At 38.1% G+C, this 27,349-nt stretch overlaps 2 protein-coding genes across 4 annotated transcripts in view; one reads left to right on the forward strand and one right to left on the reverse strand.

Annotated features, from left to right (window-relative positions):
• immp2l (inner mitochondrial membrane peptidase subunit 2) overlaps positions 1 to 27,349 on the reverse strand; it is a 244,774-nt gene that overhangs the window by 35,832 nt on the left and 181,593 nt on the right. The window lies entirely within an intron of this gene.
• LOC131973055 (leucine-rich repeat neuronal protein 3-like) lies at positions 1,065 to 27,146 on the forward strand. Its single transcript, XM_059334900.1, has 2 exons — positions 1,065 to 1,353; positions 24,610 to 27,146. The coding sequence occupies exon 2, from the start codon at positions 24,974 to 24,976 to the stop codon at positions 27,095 to 27,097; it is 2,124 nt and encodes a 707-aa protein (XP_059190883.1). The 5' UTR covers positions 1,065 to 1,353; positions 24,610 to 24,973; the 3' UTR covers positions 27,098 to 27,146.

The following is a 27,349-nucleotide window of genomic DNA, read 5'->3' on the forward strand; positions in this document are numbered from 1 at the left end:
GGACAGTTAAACAAAACATTTTAAGTTTTGTTTTTGAGTTTGCTCAACTCTGAATTCAGATTTTTGTCAACTCAACTGTAAGTTGTACTAACTTATAATTTTACATTGTAATAACTTTTAATCCTTACTTCTGCTAACTTCTGCAATGTGCTGAATTGGCACGATTGTAACGCCACTATGAAATGTCAGCTAATGTTGCGACCACAATTTTGAGTTAGCATTGATACGCTAATGGCTACTCTTGTAGCTGTAACAAGCAGCGCCGCTAGCATCAGTTAGCCGCTAGCATCAGTTAGCCGCTAGCATCAGCTAGCCGCTAGCTTTCGCTAATGACCGAATTTCAGCGCTTTCCCGCATTTCACAACAAAGAAATAAGAGTTATCAGAACTATTGTCCCTTGTTGTGAACCCCAACTTAAAGATATAAGTAACAACAACTCGCCAACTTGTTTTTGAACAGACAACTGCCTTCTTTTGTTGTGCTAACTTACATTATTGCCCTAAATGTCAATAATTTATATTTCCAAGTTTTACCAACTTAAATCACTGTTTTAGGCCATAAAATACAAGTTGGCTTTTTTTGCAGTGTACTCTTCACCTTTCATCCCTCCTCTCTCCTCCTCATCTCCCTCAATTTCATCTTATTTTACTCTTTATTCTTTCCGACGCCCCCCCTCACACTCCGCCGCCCTCTCCTCCCGTTGCTGTGGGGATACAAGGGGATCATGACTGACTGACTGACAGCTTGCTAAGCCAATTGGATTCACCTTCAGCTGCAGAGCTGAACACTCATTGGCCGGTCTCTGGGGAACTGGAATGTATCAATGTGTGTACTAGTGTGCATGTGTGTATTTATACTGTGTTTGTGCGTGTGTGTGTAATAGAGTGATGGATGAGCTCCTCTCCAACAGCGGAGGAGAGAAAGGATGGAGGAACGACAAACACAACCTATCATTCACTCTCAGTGTCTCTCTTCCCCCTTCTCCTTTTAATACCCTCTCTCTCTCTCTTTTTCTCTCCCTCACTCACTCTCAGCCTCACTCTCTCTCTCTCTCTCTCTCTCAGTCTCCACCAGAGTCTCTCCCCCCCTCTCTCTACATCTCTCTGTCGCTGTGGAGAGGAAAAGAGAGGAGACGTTGGTTCTTGGAGATACTCGAGGAAAACAGGAAAATAGCTGCCGCTGTTGCTGCTGGATGTTAACATGCAGCGCTGCATGCCTTAAACAAAACACACACAAACACACTCACACACTCACACACACTCACACACACCAGTCTTTGCTGCTGCAGCCATGCCAGGAATACCTGCTGAATATCTGCTGCTGCATGGGACGTGATGGATACCGCTTCTACTGGTGAGTGTTTCATGGCTGTATGAGTGTGTGTGTGTGTGTGTGTGTGTGTGTGTGTGTGTGTGTGTGTGTGTGTGTGTGTGTTGGGAGGACTGCGGTAGTCCTTGAGCTCTGTGGCGGCTCAGCCTGCGGTTCTGACAGCTGAGGGGAATAAGAAAACAGGGCTGGGGGATTTTTGTCGCAGGTTTTTAGATGCGTTTGAGGATGCTGCAGCTCCTCCTGGCAGACACTCCTCATGTTGTTCCGTCCTGTCAGTTCAGCTGAGAGGAGATTGTGTCGGAGTCTCGTCGGTGTCAGTGTCACTCCACAGGTTCATCCCCTGAAGTCAGAGAAAGGCAGCAACAAAACCGGATGAAGCAGGGGGGTGATTTTTTTGTTTTTTGGAAGGGAGTGGGAGGCGTTTCTTTTATCTCGAGCAAGCAAAGTCAAAGTGATGAGAGGCAGGAAAGATTCAGGGAGAGGCGATAAAGGTCCCGAGCCCTGGTTTAAACCCGGGGATTCACATTAACAAGCTACATGTCCCTCAGGAAATGGAGCCACCAGGATGCTTCCGGAGCGCTAACGAGGTGAAAGTGTCCGAGCTTCGTTAGAGCCGGCGAGGACAGGCGGCGTATGCTGCTGTGTGATGAGGGGACGTGAGTCAGGAGGATGCTCATATGTGGACGGGTGCAGACATAGTTTAGATGTGCAGGTCACAGGATTGGCTGCAGGGCGATCTGCTCTAATGGCTGGAAAGACACCGCTGCCTGCCTAATTTAGCAGAACCTCCATCTCTTTCCTCCCTTCCCTCATTCCCTCCCTCCCTTCCTCCCTCCCTCCATCCTCCCCCCTGCTGTATTTAAGCCGCGCTCTTTATTAACAGCGGTGCACTAAAAGGCGTCTTTAAGTGCGCATATTGAAATCTCCACCTCGACTAAACGGGGGTCAAGCAAAAGGGGTCGAAGCCTCCTGGCGGCCGAACAAGCGCTCAGTTTTCTCACGTTAACATGCAGCGGCGTCACACTTTAAAGACACAGCCCTCGCCACGGCTCCACAAGTCAGACGTTAATGTTCATCTTTAATTTCCATCACATGATTTCTCAGAGGGCTTCGCAGCACATTTGCTCTTATTAGGTTGCACAAGCAGAACAGACCAACATTTTCATTTAATGGACAATAGCGGGTGGTTTACTCCCAACATGACTTATAGTGCTAATTAAATAATGACAGCAGGCCATTTTCTCTAGATGTTCATTCACACCGTTTCAGAGGAAAACAGTGAAGCACAAGCACACATATTAAAATGATGCGCCTTTAACTATTTTATAAGCAGGTAGCACAAACCTGACACACAAAGAAAATGTTGCCAAATGAGGTAAAATGTGCCTAAGGTTGTACAAACTCTGGATGTACTGTGGTTGTTTTTACCACAAACTGCTTTGTGTTCCTCATCATGTCTTCATTCTAAAGTTCTTCTTAGATTTAATTTGCATTGTGGAGCATGCATTATACAGAATGTTTAGCAGAGAAGCATCAGGAACTTAGAAATATGGAAAGAATAAGTCCAACCAGCAGTGACAGAGAGCACATTAACCCATAAGAACCTATGGTGACATGGGTGTCACAAACATTTTAAGTGTTCTAGTTATGTTCATGTATGTTTTCTCAAGTACATAAGTGTGTTTTTTAGTGTTCTACAGCTACAGTAGCTTGTTGAGAAGCCGTCCAATAAGGCATTTATTTTTATTTATTATTATTTTGTTACTTAAAAACAAATCTGAAATGGAATTCGTTGTCTAACAGCACTATTAAAGTCACAATTTTGATATATGTGGTGGAGATGCAAAGAAAAAGGCAAATTTGTGTTTCTGTAAGCAGAAAAGGTGTCTAGTTTATTCATTTAAAAATAAGATATATCAAAGGGTCCACTTGGTCTATGGTATATCCCCCATAATTTTCCTTTTTAAGGATAACTGGCTCTGGGTTCTTATGGGTTAAAGTACATTGAAACGTTGTGGTTCTTGTACTGTGAATTGTTCTATTTAATGCTACTCTAACCTTCTACTCCACATCATCCACTGTTCAAACTTACACCCGCGAAAAGTCATACACCACAATTTGTAAATAACCCACATTATCTAGATCCAGGAGGCGCTGCTTATTACAACCCATATTGACATTTGTTTCTAGGCTGCGGCCTCTAGTGGCGGGAGTCAGCTGAAGTTGTATAAAGAGCGACAAAGTCTGTGTATGGTGAAGCAACATGATCCTTTTTAAAAATAGCTCTATAAGGATATGTTATATAAATAACTACCAGGCAGCCAATTAAACAGTTAAAGTCCTGCAACATTAAAGTACCGCTCACATATTAATGCATCAATAAAAAAATATTTTCATACTGACAGGGGCCATTCTTCATAAAAATCTGAAAATCTGAATGCAGAATGTTTACTTGTAATAAGGAGTATTGCTATTTTTATTTACTTATCTGAATACTTCTTGCAACTCAGGTTTATTTTAAACCAGTTGTAAGTTATAAATATATGTAAGTTTTGTAGATTATCGACATGAAGCTTTAAAAGCTGAGTTTTTTTCTCCTTTGCTAGAAATACATTCTATTGGGAGAAAAGTTTAAATGTTGCTGTTTTTTATGTATGCATATACATTTCTTTTGCCTTAAAAGTTCACATTTTAGGACTCTGAGTCTCACTATTACCCTTTAAAAAAGCCACTATTCATAACTTTAATTTATAAAATGTAAACTGTAATTCAGGGCTCCATATCAAAGTCCAGAGGACATGACTTTTGTGTCCAAAACAAACAAACATAAATAACGACAAATGTCGTGATCACACCACAGATCTAAATACCTTTCTTAACTTTACAATAAAAAAAAAATTGCTGGAGGTTTATCCATGCATTCGTAAGAGATTCATGATTTTCTTTCAGCAATATTTCCTCTGTTTCTTCAACTGATGCTTGAGGGAGAATTTCTTGGAAAACAAATACAGTCTGTAATAAATGGTGATAGAAACCAATTTATCACATAAATTATGATGCATATGCTTGGTTTCATCTCATTGTGGGAGTGCTCACAAATGGATTTAGACCTCCTAAACTATCTATCCTCAACTGTTTCTGCAGTCTGCACCAACACCTCCAGCAAAATCAACAAGTCTCCATCATGTGAGCTTTGGATCAGAGTATCGCCGAGTGCTTCTGGTCTTCAGACATCAATACCACCAACATTAGATCATGCTCACTAACAGCTTGCAGAACTAATCCGCTCTAATCAACATAAGAGCTCCCTTTAAATATTCTGGTGTTTGTTTAAAATCCCAGAAATTCAATTCAAAGCTGGTGTTTTGCATTTGTTGGGGATAGAGAAGCAGAAACAGACACAGTGCTGCTGTAAGTAACAATTACACAACAGGGTGGAGTTTTGATAAACATAATCACCTGAATGTCCCATCAATAATGAGACGTCAACGACGACTAAAAACAGACATTGTTTCACATCTAATTCTTATTTTGCTTAATAAAAACATGTTCTTTTGAGAATTGTTGAATATAAGGTTTCTTTTTCGGGCGATGTAGTGCCAAGAAATTAACTATCTTCTCCTGTTTGATAAAAACACAACAGTGATCAGCTGTTTTAGGAAATTACTGATTACTTTTTTCTTTACTTACAAAACAATATATTTGTGCAAAACATCAGTCCTCAGCAGGAATCACTGGGCTTGGAGCTGAGGGCCACATACATTTATCTCAATAATTATTTCTATCTCGTCTAGTGGTTCTCAATCTTGTGAATAAGATTTACCTCTGCAGCCCTATCAGATGACTACGCATAATACTTTTCCCACATTCTTTTTTTTTTTTTTTTTTTACCGTTTTACGATATTGTAACAGTATTTTACTTACTGTTCTGAATATTCTGCATGATTGCAAACAACTTCGTCAGATATTCTGCAAAATGTGACGTGATAAGCGCTGCTTTCAACACATTGTTGACACGTGACTCCTGTTGTACCCGATGTCACGATTTTTATTTTAAACATCACAAATACAGTTTTAAACACTTTGTACATGCTGTTAAGCTTAAAGTTTAGCCACCCCAGACACTTCCTTAAAGTTTGGCACCTAAACCACTATACTAAGGTTAGGGAAAAAAAAGAAAATTGGGAAAATTTCCAGATGTAACTTCCAAAAATGGGACACAAACACTGGTCTCTGGGATGAAAGAACCATCCACCACCCAGCCAGCCAACAGGTGATCTATGTGGCTTTAAACATGATACATTTCTTCGTCATCAGTCCAAATTTCATAGGAAAACTATGAATTCCAGTAGATTCATTTTCAGTGAAAAATCATCTGAACTGTTTGTGCGGACAGCCTGACAGCTGACTCAATATATGGCTAAAAATACTTGGTAACACTTAACAATAACCATCATTTATAGATGGTAAATACACCATTAATAAATGGTAAACAGGTAGTTTATGAATGTTTAATCATCATTTATGAACCGTATATAGGCCATTTAGAACGGTGAATAGAAAATGTAATAATGTTGAACTATAATTTATAAATGCCAAATAGATTTCTTTACCATAAACAAACATAATTATTACTTTATTAATAGCTTTACACTCATTATAACATTTTTAACACCATATTAAGTATGTAAATGATTTCAAAATGATTCGTATACCTTTACGAAATTGCTTGAAAACATTTAAAGATTAAATATGTATAGAATTTTGTAAATGGTTAATAATAATTGGTTTATAAACCATCTATAAACATCACTTAGATGGTTATTGTAAAGTGTTACCAAATACTTTTATCAAATGGTTATTCTGTTTAATATTTTTTGTTCCCACAAGCTAAATCACAATATTTCCATGTACATTGTGGTAACTGCAGAAGTGGTTTTGATAATGAAAGAATCCAATCAGACAAAGAATGTAGGAACATTGGTATACTAAATAAAAAAAAAAAAATCAATACATAAAATAGTAATAATGAAAAGTATTAAAAGAATGACTCATTGTTGACAACTCCAGCCTTATCCTTCAAGGTCAGTTAATTATATTTCCAGGTATTGATGCTATTACTCTAAACACTTGGTCCATTTTTGAGTGTTACGTATCCTCCGGTCCTGACAAGCTGCAGCCAGAATAGAGCGACACATCAACACAGTCTGAAAATGAAACGCAGCAGCATCAGCTTTGTATCCAACGACCTGTCAGAGTCGATATAAAAACCCATCTGCTGCTGCCTCCTCCACACCGAACACACAGGTGACTGCAGCTCTACACATGTACCGCCATAAAGCAACAACAGAGGTCACACTGTTAAACTGTGTGTGTGTTTACAGTGCGTGTGCATGAACTCTACCACTGTGTGCATGTGTGTGTGTGTGTGCGAGGGTAATTAACAGTAGACGGGCTGCTGATTAAAGAGAGAAGTGTGACTCGTGGGAGTGGAGGCTAAGTGCGAATCTTAATGCTGGGGATGCTAACAAGGAGCGTGTACGTAGGAGGAGGAGGAGGAGGAGGAGGAGGAGGGAACAAACTGGTGGACAGGACACGGGACCGCTTTAATGGTAAATCAATGGCGGATGGAGGGAAGAGCGAAGGAGGGATTTAGTGCAGAAATGTTGATCTTATCTTGATGTTTTGGTGAAATCGTCCTTTCAGTTATAAGACAATCACACCCAATGAAATCAATTAGAGAGGAGACAGAGTACACACTGTTCTGTCTCGGCTTTCTGTTGCAAACTTGAGCTGCTACTGATGATTCTAATAGATGGATTGATTATAAATAACATCCTGTGGTTGTATCGATCCAAAGTGCACAAATCTAATCTGTACTGCCACATTCATTTAACCCTTTGAGATGTTTTTTTTGCTTTCTCCCTTCATTCCCAGACTTCTGGCAGGGTCACAGCGTGTAGCTAATGTAGTCAGCTGTGGAAAGCTACATTATATCAAATACTGTATTTAAGAAAAAAAAAAACAAGATTTATTAGTCCCATAACGAGCCATTTTCGAGGTAACAGCAGCAAAAAAAAGTGTACACCCAAAAATAGAAAGAAGTATCAATAAAATAAGTAATAATAAATACAAAAAAGCAATATTAAGGAGAAATTCAAGGCACTTGTACTTTACTTGAGTAGTTTCATTTGCTACTATTTTCTACTTCTATTACACAGAGTCAAATATGGTTCTTTCTATTCCATTTTGACACCTTTTATTATTAATACTTTTAATTATGAGTAACGGTTAAAGTTAGTTTTAAAGTGTTAATAATTGTTTTTTTTTTTAACCCTAGTGGTTCTTCTTCTGCTACAGCACTGTATAGTTATAGTAATAAGCATTAATAAATATACTTAATAATCACAACATGTATTGGAGAATTTTAGAATGACTTATGGTTATGTATCATAATACTTAATAATTGCTGTTTAGTCACTGACATTGTTTTTTCAAAAATAATAAAGAAATATAACTCTAATAATAATAATATGATAATATGTTGATCTTATAAGTCATTATAAAATGCTTCATAAGGTGCAATGGTTTTTGTTGTAAGGCTTTGTGAATATTTATGAATCATTGTGATCATCACTATGATTATGCAGTGCTTTAAGCAGATTACAAAGAATTCTAAGTATTATACCATTATACCATTTTATTTTATTCTATTTACTTTATCATCTTTTTTATATTTTATTGAGTTTTCTTCATTGTTTTTAGTCTTGCAAAATGTAATTGTTTATTTTTTATTACTTTCTTTTATTTTATTTTTGTCTTTTGAAAGGTGATATAAATATTAAGTTCTGTTAAAGTAGTTAAATACAAAATATAAATCAACCAATACATGATGATACAGTGTTATATTATAAAGATAAAACTTCCAGATGAACACATTAATGCATCAACAAGACTACTTTTACTTTTGGTTCTGTAAATATATCTTGATGCTAAAACTTTTGTGCCAAGTACATTTTTTTAATTGATGAGTTTAACTTGAAACAGAGTAATACCAGTGTGCATCATGTTGAGGCATTTTATGCGTCAGTTATGTCAAAAAGTTGATGCTTTAATGATAGTCTAGACAGACATGTATTTACTGCTGGTGCTGCAGAAAACATCTTAATGACGTTTATGACTGAAGATGTGTAATTTTCTATATTTTATGAAGTAAGTCACACTGATTCGCTGAGCATTTATGTGATGTCTGTGCGTTCTGATTTGAGGTATGACTCAGACTTTAACTGAGAAACTGTACTGCCACACCACATTTAAAACACTGTCAAAGGACATTATAACTTAAAAAGTCCCTAGCAGAGATCAGGAGGAAGAAAGAGAACAATAAAAACCTACAAATTAAGTGGTTAAGACGATCTAGACAAAGTGTTTATTTGACTCCAACCTGTCTGATTAAACTGCCTCTGTTTGCTGCTTTGTCAATTTTATTTTCAGTCGTGTTCACAGTCATTAACTTAAAATGTTACAATAATGATGGCTCATAGTGTGAACTAAAACACAAAATTGACTGTTTGCAAAAGCCCCGTCCCCTTAGTTACGGTTGCTATGCCCAACAAGCTTCCAGGAGTGTTTTTGGAGTAAAACCTCGGTGACGTAGGCTGTCTATTCACAAAATGCTACAAAGATTGAAATAAAACAAATGCAAAATGGCCTGTTGGGACGTTATGTTCAACATTGATATATACATTACAGGGCTGTTCAATCATTTCTTTTTGCTTATAGCCTACTACAGAGTTTAATAGTTTTGTAGCACAATCCACAAAATCTCTAGCAAATGTATGTAACTATAGTTAGAAACACCTCATCTGTAGGCTACACTCTAGAAAACATGTAAAATAAGATATCACTGGTGCCCAGATGGCTAACTCTGGTTAGCCTGAGGATAACGCACATGGTCAAAACGCTACAGGGTTTGAAGATAAGAAGTTAAACCATAGTTTCACACCACTTAATTAATTATAAACATATCATGGTCATTTATATTAGTACTTAATGTGAATTTTTGATAGAATGATAGAAAGCCGGACGATGTGTATACGCTAGCTATTAGCACTGTACAGCCCTGTATTATGTTAAGCTCCTAGCAACATTGCTAGGTAGCTTAGCTTCCTAAATTTACAGACTGTGTCATTAACATTAGTTTGTTGGACTAGTTATACTCTAGAAGTGGTAAGAATGCTAGTTGACAGGAGCCATAACAGTTAAATCTGGTTTGGGTTATTTCATCTAACAGCTAGACCATCGTTAGCTCATGTTTGCTAGCGAGCAGCTTAACTTGTAGCAGACATTTGTGTGTCTGTCAATCTTGGACATATTACGTTGGGAGAGGGGTCTCACACACAATCTACAGCCATCAACGCTCCTCTTCTTTTATGAGTTTTGGAAAAGGGGAAAAAAACGACTCCTCCTTACAAATCCCATGTGCACATCGTGTCACCTTGTTGCTCAGAGCTCAAAGCTTGACTGACTTTATTGGACGGGCAGCGTTCTGGGGAGGAGTTTTGCAAACGGTCAATTATCCTTCGACCCATCTCCTCATTGATGTACTGGTACTGCATGTTAAGTTTATGTTGAGTTTTTATTTTGCAAGAGATAATACCCTTAAAGGCAAAAAAAGACAATCATTGATTAATTTATACAGTTGTTGTCTGTTGCTGCTCAGTACCGAAGCAGAAAGTCGTGTTTTTAATGCACTTTGGTAAATAAGTGAGCTGAGGATGGATGTTTGTACAGATATTTGTCAGACTTAAGGTTTGTTTCTCGTCTCCTACTGACATTAAACATTAGTTTCTTCTGCACATGAAGACAATAATTCCCTAAATTTGTGTAAACTTAATCAAATGTTTACCACAGCGGTAGAAGATTAGAACAGATATTTTTGATTGAACTGGGAAACTCGTTTTGTTTTGCCACTTTGCTGCCAAAACCGTGAAATTACTATTTAAATAAGCTTTGAAACAGTTTTTTTTTCATCAGTAATCACTTATTTTTTTTATTAAATTGACTATTTTGTCTAAAAAAATGTCTTCAGTAATGAAAAATCTACAAGAACTCACAATATATCTTTCATTTTGTTTTGTTATGACATTTTCTCCTCCTTGCTGTAATAATAATAATTTCTAACTAGACATAAAAGCTCCCAGTCAGACCAGTAAACACACCACTTACCAGATGGACTGAATACACAAACTGATTATTTCCTGTCAATAACATCTAATTTAAAGTCCTGAACGAGAAGAGACAAACAGTGAAATATTCACTGAGAAGATTACGAAAAACAAAGACATCCCAAAACAAACAGCACAGATGGAGTATAGAACTCTCAACCTGCTCGAGTTTAAGTCCAGATTGCATTCAGTGTCTTATTATTATTCAGTTTACTTAATTATTACCAAGCTCGTGTTACCTCTGAGTTTATTAGAATCACTGCTGTCTTTGTGGGGAGAATGCAGCAATGTTGCTATACGACTATAGGGCTCGTTTTAATTCTGGAAACTAAAAAAAAGAACCCAGATTACTGTAAAATGCAGAGAAAGTGTCTCCTGTTTATTATGTTTATATAGCAGGTTTGTATTCCAACTTTAAACAAGTTTTTTGAGTGAATTAAGTTTTTTGAGTGAGTGAAGCGTGATGTACAGCACAGGAGTGGCAGTGATTGAGACAGGATTGTGGGCAAACAAAGCACATTTAGTCAGGTTTTGGCAAAATAAGCACCTTGGTTAAATTTAGGGAAAGATTGTGGTATCAGTTAAATTTTAATGAACACATTGGCCCTAATTTATCAAACGAACGTAGAAACGAGTGCAGATCAGAGCGTATATTTAGTCGTACGACAGGGTTGATCAAACGTTCGTATCTCTCCAATCACAGCATAAGAATGATGGACGTTGATAAATGTGGTGGCTGAAAACAAGCGTCATTTGAATGTCGTGCCCTAAAGATGACGACACCGAAGGACGTAGTAGTTGTGCTTCCATCAATAAATGTCTCTGCACATTGTGAAGATTTGCATGAGAAAAGCTTGATGTTAACACCAAAATTTGATACAACTTCCAAAAATGCGCATAACATTTTTTACATTTGCTTGAGTAGGTTTTTCTTTTTTTCCAGAAAAAAAGTTAATGTGCTAAACGGGTGTTGGAAACTTTTTCCTAAAAAGTTCGGACATAGTGAACATTTAACATGACTGATCAGCTGTTTCAACTGACATGAAAGAACAATTATAAGTTGCCCAATTGAATCAAATTCCTGAAGACTTCTCTCCATTTTGTGTCATGGGCGGCCAAAGTCGTTGTTTTCTCTCTAATACTTCTCCTGTTTACTGACGGATTAGCCTATAGCAATACATTACACTGCCATCTTCTGACCAAAGTACGTTTATTCAGCTTTGTTTATTGTTTACTCTAAACCAGTTGAAGCTGGAAATACGGCTAGTGTCTGCACATAAACTGAATATTTTGGTAGAAACCACCACTATTCACTTGTCAGATACCAGCACTTGCACTGGGCTTTCCATTAACTCTAATGCAAACCGATCAGTGGCACTATTCGTCACTTAGTGTAATGGATTTAGTATAAAGAGCATTAAGGTCCGCTCAGGGTTTTGCAGAAGTGGAGGTTTATGGGAAAACATTGATAAGGCCCTGTGTGAAAACAAGTCTCAGTGCTGTTATTCTGAGTCCACCTGATTGTTCTTATTTGACATTTAATTCACCAAATAAGTAATAAAATATCATTCTATTTAGTTCCAGTCCAGATGTTTATCAGCATATATTCAAAACTACCAGATGAAGTAAAAATGTGCTCCTCCATCACATTATCTCTCTAAATGCCACTGTTAAGTTAATTGAGTGTAACTAGTGGAAGAGGTTGTCAAATAAGCAGCAAATAATTTTTCCTCTTTATCTACATAACAATCTACTCATTCTTAAGGAGCATTTTGCAGTTATTCTCAGAGGCATTTATACAAACTATTTGATATTAGAGTGACCTGGCTCATGCTCCACATGTCAAGCAACAGAAATGAATCCCCACTCGACCATGTTCATAATGAGTTCATGCTGAAGTAGTAAGTTTTGTCTATGCAGAGATGAAAACCATCTGCCTCCTGATGACTGAGCTTTGACGTCACCCCGCTCTCATAAAGGACTCTTATGAACTGCAGGTTTACTGCAGGAGCAGGTGGAGGGAATAATCCCCCTCTGCTGATGACTTTGCTCCCTCTTTATTCGCTTTTTTAACCAGTATTTCCTCTTTCTGTGAAGCAGTGTTGGGATCAACATCTGTCACATTGGCAAATGTTTGCAACCCCAGAATGCCCCGGAGAGACCAGAGTCAATTTTGTGAAGAAGTTTCCTGGAAATGATTCACTGTACGGAGAACCAAAGCTGACAAATGATAATTTAATATACGATAGCAAAATCTTACTCAAAACAACAGTATAATTACATGAAACTCTGACCCTTTTCAACCGGCTCTGTGTAACTGTAGCATTTTCATCTGAATGCATTGATGTGACACAGAGCAAGGTTATTATATTTAACGAAAACTAACGAAATAACGAAAACTAGAATTGAAAAAACATTTTCGTTAACTGAAATAAAAATAAAAACTAGAGTTTTTAAAAAAAATGATAACTAACTAGAACTGTATTGCGTGGTTACAAAACTTACTAAAACTAAATAAAATTAAAGTGAAAATGTCCTTGGTTTTCGTTTTTGTCAACTTTTTTCATACATAATTCAGCGTTTCTATTTGAACATGCAACACATGGTAAATATGTTTACTGAGACTGGGAACTAGAACCAAAATTCAAAACACCTGGATCTGTAAGAGTTAATAACCTTATTGGGGCTTTGATGAATAAACCAAAGGAAATAAAGGAAACATTTATTATGACCTATTTGAATCTCGCACCCAACACATAGCCCATTACATAAAAAATAAAACTAACACTAAAACTAATAAAAACTAAACTAAAACTAAGCATTTTCAATATATATATATATATATATATATATATATATATATATATATATATATATATACACTACTGGTCAAAAGTTTTAGAACACACCAACTTTTCCAGAATTTAATTGAAAATTATGCAGTTTAATGTCTCAGTGTACTCTGAAATTAATGCACATTTGCAGCATTTAAAATTCTTTATTGAGCATGATAGTGTTTGAAAGTAAAAAAAAGATTCAAAAACACATTTTATGTTGGACTAAAGAACTAAAAAAAGACACAAAATGACAAAAAAAGACACAAAATGACTTACAAAGACATGAAAAGAATTCAAAAATGGACAAAATAGCCCAAGACTCCATAGAGTTAAGTTGTTAACCCATTTCTTGTTCCCTGAAAAAGGCCTTCTTGTATAATTCTGAAATGTACATTATTTTTCAGTTTTGGTTAAGCTTACCTTTTTTATTTACCTCTGGCAGTTCACCACTTACCTTTGTACCCTTTCAAGCTGTTCATTTGACTTGAACTGCTTGAATTTCAATAAAAAACTGGAAAAATTGGGGTGTTCTAAAACTTTTGACCAGTAGTGTATATATATATATATATATATATATACACATTATATTATTATTTTATACGTTTACATATACATCTTTTACACTTGCCTATCCCTGAGTGACAAGTTATTATAATATCCAGACAGTATTAAAACAGTATCTAATGCAAAAGTCAGGGAGAAATAGTGTTTCTTTGCCAGTTAGTTTTCTTTGCGATCCCAATGTTTTATTGGTGGGGCATACAAATAATGGTAAATAGGCCAAATTAAACACACACACTAAAAATCTCTTACTATCAGCCACTGCTCCCTTACCATCCAATGCATTTAAGAGTGTTAAAGTCAAATGCTTTGTTTTCATGCTGTTGCCTGCCTCTGCCTTTGTTCACATCATAATCATCATAATTCACGCGACCACATGAGGTTTTTGTCAAGTAAAACACAGGTGGTTTTAGGCTCTTGTGAGGACATCATAACACTGACAGCAGAAACTAATTTAAAGTGGAAGTGAATCCACAGAGGCTCAGTTGATGCAGATGCTCTTCACACTGATTCAGTCTGATAAAATGGATGCATTTTAAATCAAAATCTCATCTTGAGAAAATCTTGATAGCGCTTCAGAAAGAAATTGAGGCCCGCTGCACGAGATGTCCTTGAGAGGTTGAAGCACAAAAGCTTATTACATGTTTTTATTTTTATTTTTTATTGTTCCTTAAAAGAAAAATCCAGTTTACTCTCTTTCCCACAGGGAGGTCAGTGATATCTGGGGTCAAACTGACATTTCCAGCTGACTTTGATGTAAAACAACAGCTGATAAACATTAAAGAGTTCCTGGTCATTTGCAGGGAAGACAGTTATTTACAATAAAAGCCAGATACATCAGAGCCACAAACACAAATGTTAATATCGGCCAAACTTCAAAGTGTGCAGCACAGACAGTTTAGTTTGAAGCATTTTCCATCAGAAAACAGAGATGGGTATTTATAAGATTTAGTTTTAAATGTTTCCACAGCAAGTTTTAATCAATAAATGTGTCAGATCTTGTTTATTTATTCTGGTTATCCATGGTACTTGTAGCATTTTTTTTGTATTATTATATATCCTTCTGATACGGCAACACCGAGTTCCCGTTTGACTTAAGTAATAGAAACATTTGTGTACGGATTTATTGTAGCATAAATAACCATACAGAGATTCTTAGTTTTATTTGTGCAGATTTGAGGGTATTTGTCCTTCATTGTTTTCAAACTAATGCTTCACAGTTATGCAGTATTTATGGATTATTTGAAGTAAACATGACATTGAAATCTTTAAATGCCATTTCTTAGTGCTGTGAATGCCACAAACTAAAATCAATCTATCTTTGTTGAACCAACGTGGAGGGAGAAATGTCAAAAGCTGGAAAGAAAAACTATCTGCATGGTTGACACCAATACTGTAGAGGAGAGGGAGAGAATAACCTGCCCTTTAAAATAAATGTTTGTGAAATACACTAATTCACTTTCTCCTGGTAGAATATTGACACCACTATGATGTGTGTTTTTTAAATATGAAGCTACAGGCAACAGCTTGTTATCTAAGCTTAACATAAAGATTGGAAAATGCAACTACCAGCATTTCTAAAGCTTTGATTAACATGTTGTATCTTGTTTTTTTAGTGTAAAAATGACAAATTATGAAGGGGTGTTATGTTGTTGAGTCCAGACTCCAGGAAGTTACTGCTTAGTGCCCAGAAATAGTCAGACACATGATCCTCAAAAAACTGTTAAATTAATGTGTTTTCTGGTCAACAATCAGATGTAATATGGTAATTAGTGCCCACTTCTTTCATAGCACTAGTTAAAGTATTTCTCATGAAAATGTATTTGTAAAAAATGGTGTTGTGCATATCAATAAAATACACTGGTATCAATTAAGGTATTCTGGTAGCAAAGAACATTTTAGTTTGCCGGGCGTACTGATGCTTTGTCACGACCATCAACGTCTGATAACTTTGTACACTGCAAAAAAGCCAACTTGTATTTTTTGGCCTAAAACAGTGACTTAAGTTGCTAAAAATTGGAAATATAAATTATTGACATTTAGGGTAATAATGTAAGTTAGCACAACAAAGGAAGCCAGTTGTCTGCTCAAAAACAAGTTGGTGAGTTGTTGTTACTTATATCTTTAAGTTGGGGTTCGAACTAGCATTAGTTAGCGTTCGAATTAGCGAAAGCTAGCGGCTAACTGATGCTAGCGGCTAACTGGTGCTAGTGGTGCTGCTTGTTACAGCTACAAGACTAGCCATTAGCGTATCAATGCTAACTCAAAATTGTGGTCGCAACATTAGCTGACATTTCATAGCGGCGTTAGAATCGTGCCAATTCAGCACATTGCAGAAGTTAGCAGAAGTAAAAGTAAAAGTTATTACAATGTAAAATTATAAGTTAGTACTTAGTTATAAGTTTGACAAAAATCTGAATTCAGAGTTGAGCAAGCTCAAAAACAAAACGTAAAATATTTAGTTTAATTATCCAACTTAAAATTTTATCGAAGTTTGTTGCCTTGAAATTTTGAGTTCACCCAACTTTTCTTTTTTTGCAGTGTATAAGGTATGTCTGTTGTAAACTAACTCTGATGTAAACCCATTTGTTGCAATATTAGATGCTAAGTGCTTCAGAAGTCAGGTTATGTAGTATAAAGAGGGAGAAAGTCCGCATAGAGAGAAAGCCAAAAGTCAATGTTCACTTATTAAAGCTACTTTAGTGACGTAGGCTATGCTAACTAAACAAAGCTTACTAATCTCAACCTACAATGACCTTTTCCTAAACAAAACCAAGTAGTTTTGTTTGAATCTATAATGTTTACCACCTGCTTAAAAATGTGAACATACACTGTAAAACCCAACTTGTTGTTTCAACTTAAATATTTGAGTGTCAATGCTGCGAAAGAATTTTATGTCAAGACAACAAAGGCAAAGGAGTTACCTCAATGAGTCTTGCTATTTGACTCAATATTTTAGGTTTAAATGGCTTTTTGCACAAATCTTGTTGTATTGAAAAGGAAAATTTTGTTATCATAACAAACAAGCAACATTGAGTTTTACAGTGGTTCATAATTTGATGCTGAGGCTGCCCAGTCCATTAAAAATTGATCCAAGGGATCCTGACCAGAAGCCTCAGACAGAGACTTCTATTTCATGGCATCTCCATCTGTCCTGCATTCATTTTCTTTCTGTCCACACTATCAACAGCTAACCAGGTTAAAATGAAGCCATGAAGTGGACACTTGAAACTGGACACCTTTATCTTTGTAGAAAACAGAGCATCTCTTTCAGCACGAGTGTGTGTCCCTGCAAAGCAGTAGTTCTCAACCTTTTTGAGTCGCGACCCCCAATTTAACATGCATGTTGTCCGCGACCCCCACTCACTGAACAGAATCTCACACGCACAGTTCAGATCACCCAAAAAAGAAACAAAATGACCAAAAAAAGTAAACAAAATGAACAAAAAAGACACAAATTGACTAAAAAATGATCAAAAAAGACACAAAATAACCAGAAAAGACACAAAATGACCAAAAAAGACACAAAATGACCAAAAAAAGACAAAAATGACAAAAAAAAGACACAAAATGACCCAAAAAAGAAACAAAATGACCCCAAAAAAACACAAAATGACTAAAAAAAGACACAAAATGACAAAAAAACCCACAAAATTACCAAAAAAAGGAAACAAAATTACCAAAAAAGACACAAATTGACCATAAAATGATCAAAAAAGACACAAAATGACCAAATAACACACAAAATGACAAAAAAAAGGACATTAAGTGACCAAAAAGACTAAAACACATTAAGACATGAATACTTTAACACAGTGGAGACAGAGCTGACTTCCAAAATGATTTGGCGACCCCCAGAAATCATCTTGCGACCCCAATTGGGGTCCCGACCCCAAGGTTGAGAATAGCTGCTGTAAAGTACAAGCAATAGTTGTTACAAGTCCTTACAATTGCTTGAACCTTTTCTACCTTTTTTTTTTTTACCCGTCCTGTCAAATCCCAAAGCCTCTCTCACTGATCACCCATTGGTTCACACTTAAAAACCTGTTTCAACAGGAATGACATCACATTAAGGAAGTAATGACACTGCGGGATGAGACCTTTAACAATCTGTCTACTTACTGCTTCAAGGTGAAAAACTTTGAATCTCCTAAAAGCAAAGTTCTCCGGAACTGTTGTTCGTGTGATGAAAGATTTAGTGTGACATTTTCTCATAAAGAGTTTTATCGTCTCCCGAGGCTGGACAGTGCTCTTCATTTGTGTTCTATCGGTTAAAATAAAAGCAGAATATTAGCTAAAAATTGAAGTTTCATGGTTTTCAGCTGACGATCGTTGGGCAGAGTTATAGCAGCGGGCTGAGTGTAGCTGTGTGTGTGAGGACGTTGTGAATAAAACATGGTGGAGTGGGACCACTTTATGAGACGTCTGCCACATTAGGACGGCAGCACCCTGAGATCTCGGGCCCTCGGCCACGCTCTCTGCTCTATAAGAAATACATAAATATTTTACATTTGGGCTCCTTTAATCCATTCACAGAATGTCAATACTCAGCACTTAAAAAAGTGCTCAGGCTGGCAGTCCTGCCAGGCTAAACAGAGCCGCTCTCCGGTCTGCATGTGGGTCGTATAATGCATTACTAAATACTTTTATCAACAACAGGAGATTCTTTCTCTCTCTCGAAAGAATGAGCAGAAAAATACCTCGACCAGACTGAGCCGACTGTTCCCTCAGCAAAAAACACTTCTTCTTCAGGCTCTGTAATTAACTCAGAGACTTCAACCTCTGGCCTCTGAGGTCAAGACATGTCAGGAAATATAGCTTTGTATAATGCTGTGTAGCTCTGGATGTGTAGTGGAGGTCTTCCATTCGACTGATTCTTTTGAATGTATGGTGGAAGAAAGACTTGGATCTTTTATCCAAGTTAAAAAGAAACACTACAGTGTAGAAATATTCCGTTTCAAGTAAAGATGTGCACTGCAAAAAAGCCAACTTGTATTTTTTGGCCTAAAAAGAGTGATTTAAGTTGGTAAAACTTGGAAATATAAATTACTGACATTTAGGGCAATAATGTAAGTTAGCACAACAAAGGAAGCCAGTTGTCTGCTCAAAAACAAGTTTGTGAGTTGTTGTTACTTATATCTTTAAGTTGGGGTTCAAAACAAGGGACAATAGTTCTGCTAACTCTTATTTCTTTGTTGTGAAATTCGGTCATTACACACACACAAGCTAGCGGCTAACTGACGCTAGCAGCTAACTGACGCTATCGGCTAACTGACGCTAGCGGCGCTGCTTGTTACAGCTACAAGAGTAGCCATATGTGTATCAATGCTAACTCAAAATTGTGGTCGCAACATTAGCTAACATTCATAGCGGCTTTACAATTTTGCCAGAGAAATTCAGAGTTGAACAAACTCAAAAACAAAACTTAAAATATTTAGTTTAATTGTCCAACTTAAAATGTTATCGAAGTTTGTTGCCTTGAAATGTAGAGTTCACCCAACTTTTCTTTTTTTGCAGTGTGCAGTTATGCAGAAAGAAAGTAGCCACTATCCCTGGATCGGATTTAGTATTTAGTCATATTCCACCACCGAAGATAAGTAGAAATAAGGAAATAATCCTGTTTGTTAAAAATAACCAGATAAAGTGATTAAATCTTTGTAATGTAAAATTAACTTAGTCAATAATTGGACAATAAGGTAAGTATACAAGATAATATTTTTTGGAAGGATTTTGATCTGGGAAGCCTGTATCAATGTTCATACTTCCTTTATTGTATGTCACGACAATGACATGACAATTAAACATACACTACTGGTCAAAGGTTTTAGAACACACCAACTTTTCCATAATTTAATTGAAAATGATGCAGTTTAATGTCTCAGTGTAATGACAAAAAAAGACACAAAATTACCAAAAAAAGAAACAAAATGACTTACAAAGACATGAAAAGGATTAAGAAATGGACAAAATAGCCCAAGACTCCATAGAGTTAAGTTGTTAACCCATTTCTTGTTCCCTGAAAAAGGCCTACCGTACTTGTATAATTCTGAAATGTTCATTATTTTTCAGTTTTGGTTAAGCTTACCTTTTTTTATTTACCTCTGGCAGTTCACCACTTACCTTTGTACCCTTTCAAGCTGTTCATTTGACTTGAACTGCTTGAATTTCAATAAAAAACTGGAAAAATTGAGGTGTTCTAAAACTTTTGACCGATAGTGTATTTCTTTGCAGAAGACAAAGAAATTTGGTGCTTTGGCTTTAAAAGTGATTCATTTTCTACCTCAAAAGGTTTTGTAACTGGATTTTAACTTCAGTTCAAGGACAAAATTCTCCTTCGGGAGTTGATGAACTTAATTAACTAGTGGGTTTAAGAAGCTGAAATCTTTTATTACATGGGAAATCTAAACTAATGGTCTAATTCAAAGAGTAAAATTGAAGATGTGAAATTAAGGCAATTGTTCTCAGTTCTTAAGTGATCCTGAGAAATAACAAATGCAACATTCTGCATTAAGTTCTGGTTGTCCATCTGTCTTTCTTTTTGTTCCCAGGAAGTAGTTGAAACCATACTGGGCTCTGTCACTATATAATATACACTGTAAGCTTTGAATTGTAGAATTTAATTAACCCCAGGTTGCTAAAAAATACGCCAAAAATGGAGGACAAGACCTCAGTATCGCTGTCAGTGCAGGATGATAGCGAATCTACTGATGTCTTTCAACTGCCGCCTTCAGGACATATTGTTCCTCCTGCTGTTCTGCAACTGAATCACAGCTGCCAATTATGTTACATTTGTCACTGTGTTGTACAAGGAGATGCTGTTATCTGAAAATTTAGATAGAAATCTGGAGCTCATTTACATAAAATTGGGTTTTGTGGAGAGAGAATTTGCCACATTTTACCAACATACGCCTCGAAATCACATCATGAAAGTCAGCAACTATTGTACACTGTGTGTGTGTGTGTGTGTGTGTGTGTTTGTGCATGAAGGGGAAATGAGGGAAGTCATTGCAGACTCTTTGTGTTAAGTAATAAGAAGGAAATGAGTGTGTGAGCATCGCGGACATAAACAGGAGAAATTAAATTAGCGCACAGCAGCGTCTCCTGAGAGTACGCTTTCCAACCGAAAGAGAAAACATCCACTACTAAACACTCCATTTAACATTCAAGCCATGCTCGCTTCATTAGCATATAAGTTGTTTTTGTTGTTGCCTAAATACTGTACATAAATGTGTTGTTTCCATCTCTGTGGAGAACCAATTACATAATACTATAACGTTAGATACAGTACAGCGGCTTCCTCCTCTCTCTGGGCGATGGACACGGATGCCTGCAAGGGTTTTAATGAGTTGCATAAGAGCAAAACAAAGACGACCAAGGAATGAGCACAAATGGAAGTCAGCCATGTACGGATGATAACACGCAAATGTGAAGAAAAAGAAAATGAAAAAACATCTCCGATATCTCCTAATTATATATTGACTGAATGAAGAGTTCTGTGCTGTAACGGCAGATTAGTTTGTTCTAACGTTCTTGTCAAGGAGCAGATTGGATGTAACTGCGTGTGGTGTTTTACACAGATGGCTGTGGTGGGTGGGTGGATGGGGAGGGTAGAGGGAGACGGAGTTAAAGTGAAATGTTTTGTGTTAAAACCCACAATTCAAAATGTCTACTTATGCGAGTACAATTTCCTGCCAACAAGTCTTCAAAAATGAAAGTCGAAATATGCTGTTTGTTGCTCCGTTCCAAAAAAAACTCTCTTATATAATGATTACCCTCTGATCTACCAAATCAATGGTATATATATATATAAAAAAAGGATAGACTGCTCAATGATAACTTATGACCCACAAAGTGTAGCAGTATTTATATCTGCAATACCTGGCCTCTTTCCTTTTCCTTTGTTTACAACATTTCTGGACACAAAGATATAAAAAATAGTGGACACAGTGCCAAAAAACATGCAAATATAAGAGGGCAAAGAGCATTCCAAAATGATAGTGAATCTCAGGTTGGCTTTCACTTTTGTGACAATTCCTGCAAAGTGTGCCTTTTACGAATACAAATACGAATACGAAAACGTTATTATCCACTGAGTGGAAATTCCTCTTTGGTTTCACCATAGACATGTCTCAAAACAAACAGAATAAATAGTAAATCAATAAAGAAAAACATTTCAAGGATAGAAAAATATAAAATAGCCTACAGCAATAACTGTACTTCACACATCACCCATTCAAGTAAAAGCACACCACAGCACAAATCAAGTTTAAATGCAGATGAAGGTCTACGGACAAACACTATTTTGTTTGAGGAGAATGATTGTGGTTGTGGCTTAAGTTCTCTAAATCTTGAAGATCTGTTCTGTTCTCTTTGGCGGCGCCAATGGTGACGAGCGCTGTGTTTCTGGATCTCACTTTCACTTCATTGGGAAGTTTCATCCGATGTTATCACTGTTTTCTTTGTTTTTGTTTGTTCGGCCATATTAACCATTTACTCATAAGGCTAGTAGAGACCTTAAAAAAAAGTATGCCACTTCACACACATGTGAGTTTAAAGAGCGAGTCTGTTGCGCTAGCTTCGTTTGACGGACTAACCACTGCTGGCTGATGGAAAACGATCACTAACTATGCACCTCTTGTGGAATATCCCCACAGAAAATCATAATACTGCAAATCGTTAGCCTCACAGCATAATTGCCTAAGTCATTTTTTGGCCAAATTGTGATATCTGCCTAACTTTACTCTCCTACCACTGCTGCATCTTTCTGCCTTATTGCCTATGTTCTCAGCCTATCAGAACACTTGTTACAGTCCAAAATCACTTTCTGCCTTAGTCATCTCCTTGACTTAGTCATTTTTGCCACTACATACAAACCAAACTACATTATTTATATGTAAGAGAAAAATTGCCTTAGTCAGGGCATATTCTGCCTAAGACACTTTTATCTGTTATGAAATCGATGTGTTTAATTTTTTATGCAAACTTGTTCACACTTCTATTTGAACTTACTGTTACAATATCAATTAAGAATACCAATGGGCTTACTAAAAATTGTGTATTTTCTTGTTTCCCGAAAACGTTCAAATATGACTTAGGCAAATATGCTACGAGGCTAACGAAATGCAAAATCATCAGAGGGCCAAATGCTCAATCACCATTGTGTTAGCCCACTTAGCCAAAGAAAGGGACTCAACAGACATTTATTTAAATGAAAATCTTTGAGATTATTACTTTCAATGTTTACTGATGACCATAAGAGTCTCATGATCACAAGATATCCTTATCAGCAGAAAAAAAATATGACTTTTTGTCTCCAGAAGTCTCTTCAAGACTTATCAAAGAATCATAATATACGATTAAAATGTATTAAATATGCATTTACTTTGATTCAATAGAGTTTTTTGATTGTGTTCCTACAACTTTTAATAACTAAATGGCTTTGCCAATTCTTCCACCATGTGGTAAAGCATCAATTCCTTTAATAGTATTGTGTGTGGATCAAATCCCTATATATTTATATCTCTAGCCATACTGTTGCCTTGGTGACATGTTGCTTCTTTACCATGAACACACACACACACTGAAGTTTATTTTAACTCAATCCCACATACGCTGTCCTGCTGTTGGTAATAGTAAAGTGCCAAATGTGTGGGATTTGTCAAGACACAAAAAAAGACTAACAAATGTGGGCCTTTTCCATTTATTATGTATAAATACAGTGCGTATGTGTATGCAAAAACTATTAATAAAAGTATTTTTGGTACAAAACTGTCATAAAGTACTTTAGTTACTTTGTGAAACTCTTTCAGTTTCACAAACCTGTACACACAGGCTATAAACAAACTAATATATGCATGAAGTGTCATAGCTTGTCCTCATCAACAGCCTGCTGCTCCACACTTTTCCGACAGCTTCATCTACTGTCGTACACTCGGCTGCGGCTTCTGCACTCAAGGTCACAAATTAATCAAAACATCAATATGTGGAGTCGACATAGGCAAAGCCCGCTGTAGACCTGTCACCTGTACCAACAACATTGATTCAGCGCCTCATGAATTATGCAAAACGCAGCCGAGAAGTCGCAGCACAAGACCTGCGGCGAGCTCGTTCCACAGATATTTTGGTGGATCTACAACTCCTCGAGGTTGTGTGCATCAGCTGTGGCAAAGTGTCGGCTTGTTGTTTTGTGTGGGTGATTTGATAAGTGTGCACAGGTGCATTGTTCACAACAGACGAGAGGTTCAGGGGGTGGTGAAGCGCTGTTAATTACAACGCGGGGGAAAAATGGGAGCTCGCAATGTTTTGCCTCTTGAATCAACATACTTTTGAACATCATCGCAGAGCTCCATCTTTTCTAGGCCACTTTTATTTTACCGCTCTGACTGAAAAAGCAATGAAAAACATCAACCCATTCTTTCGCCCTTCAGCTATGCAAAGAGACTCAAAAGTAATGTTTTTTTTTTATTCAAACCTGTCAAATAATATACATAAGGTCAAGTTAATCATAACTTACAATTCCGATGGTGCGAGGAAAGCAATAAAATCAAATGAGGCTGAAAAGACTTAATAAGTCACAATATTCCTAAATGTCAATATGTCTTCATATCTCAACAGCATGGTGTTATATTGGCCTTTTTTCTCTCCTGTCTCCCCAGATGGAAACTGACACCGGTGACAGCGACGGAGGATAATAATGATGGAAGGCAGAGTGATTCGTCCCCAGCCGGAGCCACAGCATTCCTCAACCGCCCCTCTGCTGCACAGCGCCGCTCCCTGAAGGATACATCGACCTTGACATATTGCAGCGTGCATGACAACCTGGCACGGACAAAACTGAAAGGTTGCCTTTCTTTGCCAAGAGCTGGAAGACAACAGGGCCAAAGCTTCAGGGACCAGGCGTCAGCAGAAATCCACTCCGTCTTGCTGCAGTAACAAATGAGCTTTTATTTGTGAAGTTAACAGTGCTAACAGCTGACTCCATAAGGGCCAATTACTGGCTGAAGGGAATACGGGGCCAAGATGAAGGAGACAGCGGTTGTGGCTTGTTTGCTGGCTGAGCTGTCTCTGGCTGCTTTTGTTCTGGCCTCTGAGGGGGCTCCTCATTGCCCTGCACTGTGTCGATGTGAGATACGACCCTGGTTCTCACCCAGCTCTATTTACACCGAGGCTGCCACTGTGGACTGTAATGACTTGGGCCTCGCTGTGCTACCGGAGAGACTCCCCTCAGAAACACAGGTACTGCTGCTGCAGACAAACAACATTGTTAATGTGGAGAAAAGTTTGGATTACTTGGTCAACATAACTGAAATTGACTTGTCTCAGAACAACATTTCCTCAGTGGGCGATGTTCGTCTGGGGTCACTCACCCAGCTGCTGTCACTACACATGGAGGAGAACTGGATCCAGGAGCTGTCTGAAAGCTGCCTTGCTTCCTTACCAAACCTCCAGGAGTTCTATATCAACCACAACCTGATTTTCTCCATTACCCCCGGAGCCTTCCAAGGCCTGAGCAGGCTGCTGAGGCTCCATCTTAATTCTAATCGACTGACAAGCATTAACAGCGAGTGGTTCCAGCATCTCCCTAGCCTGGAGATATTGATGCTTGGTGAAAACCCAATCTTTGAGCTGTCAGACATGAACTTTAAACCCCTGGCGAACCTCCGAAGCCTTGTGCTTGCCAAGATGAATTTGACTGAAATGCCAGACAATGCTCTGGTTGGCCTTGAGAATTTGGAGAGCATCTCGTTTTTCGACAACTTGCTCAGTCGAGTCCCCCGAGTGGCGTTATCGAGAGTCCAGAACCTGAAGTTTCTGGATTTGAATAAGAACCCGATTGAGAGGATCCAGAGAGGTGACTTCATGGACATTATGCATCTCAAGGAGCTCGGCATCAACAGCATGCCTGAGCTCGTGTCCATCGACAGTTTTGCCCTGAACAACCTGCCAGAGCTGACAAAAATCGAGGCCACCAACAATCCGAGGCTGTCCTACATCCACCCGAGGGCATTCCACAAGCTCCCCAGGCTGGAGACTCTGATGCTCAACAGCAACGCCCTGAGCGCGCTCCACCGCAGCACTGTGGAGTCCCTGCCAAACCTGCGAGAGGTCAGCCTGCACAGCAACCCCATCCGCTGCGACTGTGTCATCCGCTGGGTCAATATGAACAGGACCACTGTTCGGTTCATGGAGCCCGACTCCCTGTTCTGCGTGGAGCCTCCAGAGTACCAAGGCCGCCATGTCCGACAGGTGCATTTCCGGGAGATGACGGACATCTGTCTTCCTCTGATCTCACCTGGGAGCCTCCCAGTCCAGGTGGAAGTCAGCAAAGGGAGATCTGTGTCGCTGCATTGCCGCGCTTTTGGAGAACCAGAACCTGAGATCTTCTGGGTGACGCCATCAGGTGACCGGGTCCTACCTGGGAGCGTATCCGATAAGTACTACATGCACCCTGAGGGAACCTTTGACCTCTATGATGCCACACAGCAGGAAGCTGGCTCGTACACTTGCATCGCCCACAATCTTGTCGGAGCAGACCTCAAGTCTGTGATGGTTGTGGTGGACGGATACATCGCCCGGCATTCAGATCAACCTTTACATGTATATATCACATCCGTCCAGTCTCATTCAGTAGGGGTTTCCTGGGAGAGCACAGGGGGTTTGGTATCACAACTAAATTGGTCAATTTTAGCCGAAGGCAGCAGCCTTTCGATGCCATTCACAGCCAGGCTTCCTGCTGATGTCAAAGAGTACCACATCAAACGGCTGAAGCCTTCCACTTGCTACCAGGTTTGTGTTGAGGTCACCGCAGCGCAGCCTGGATACAGCAGGGACTGTGTCAACGTGACCACAAAGGAGGCAGCGGTCCCGAGGGGAAAAAACGAGAACTGGGACAGTCTGGTGATGGCTACATGTGCTGTGTTTTTTATCGTGATTGCCGTGGCTTGCTCAGTCATCTATACGTCTCTGTACAGCCAAGTGTTTTACAGGAAACTGATAGCAGACCCAACTGAAACGCTGCTGATTCCCAGCACTCAATCCTCCTCCTCCTCCTCCTCCTCCTCTTCTTCTTCTTTCCTGGAATTTGGTGTGTCTGGGATCAAGGTGAGGGCCACCGTAATAGACTTACCGGATGATTCCATGTAAGAAACGTCCTTGTCTGTAAAAGCACTTTGGGATTAAGCAGGATGAAGAGTGATGGACACAGAACAATATCATTTACGTGCCCTCTTTTCAAGACTTTTAATGGGACATTTTAAACTGGAACTCAGCCGGTGGAATCAGAGGAGAATTCATACACATTTACATAAATGGATAAAAGCAGAGACTATTTTGTATTTCAAACGTGTCATTATAACAAGCTTAATCAGGCAGATATATTGACTATAATCTACATGG

Source organism: Centropristis striata, chromosome 6, assembly GCF_030273125.1.
Source record: "Centropristis striata isolate RG_2023a ecotype Rhode Island chromosome 6, C.striata_1.0, whole genome shotgun sequence".
In the NCBI taxonomy this organism is placed as follows: domain Eukaryota; kingdom Metazoa; phylum Chordata; class Actinopteri; order Perciformes; family Serranidae; genus Centropristis; species Centropristis striata.

What these genes read in the sequence shown, in the direction of transcription:
- LOC131973055 (XM_059334900.1), top strand. Translation starts at nt 24,974, where the DNA reads ATGAAGGAGACAGCGGTTGTGGCTTGTTTGCTGGCTGAGCTGTCTCTG.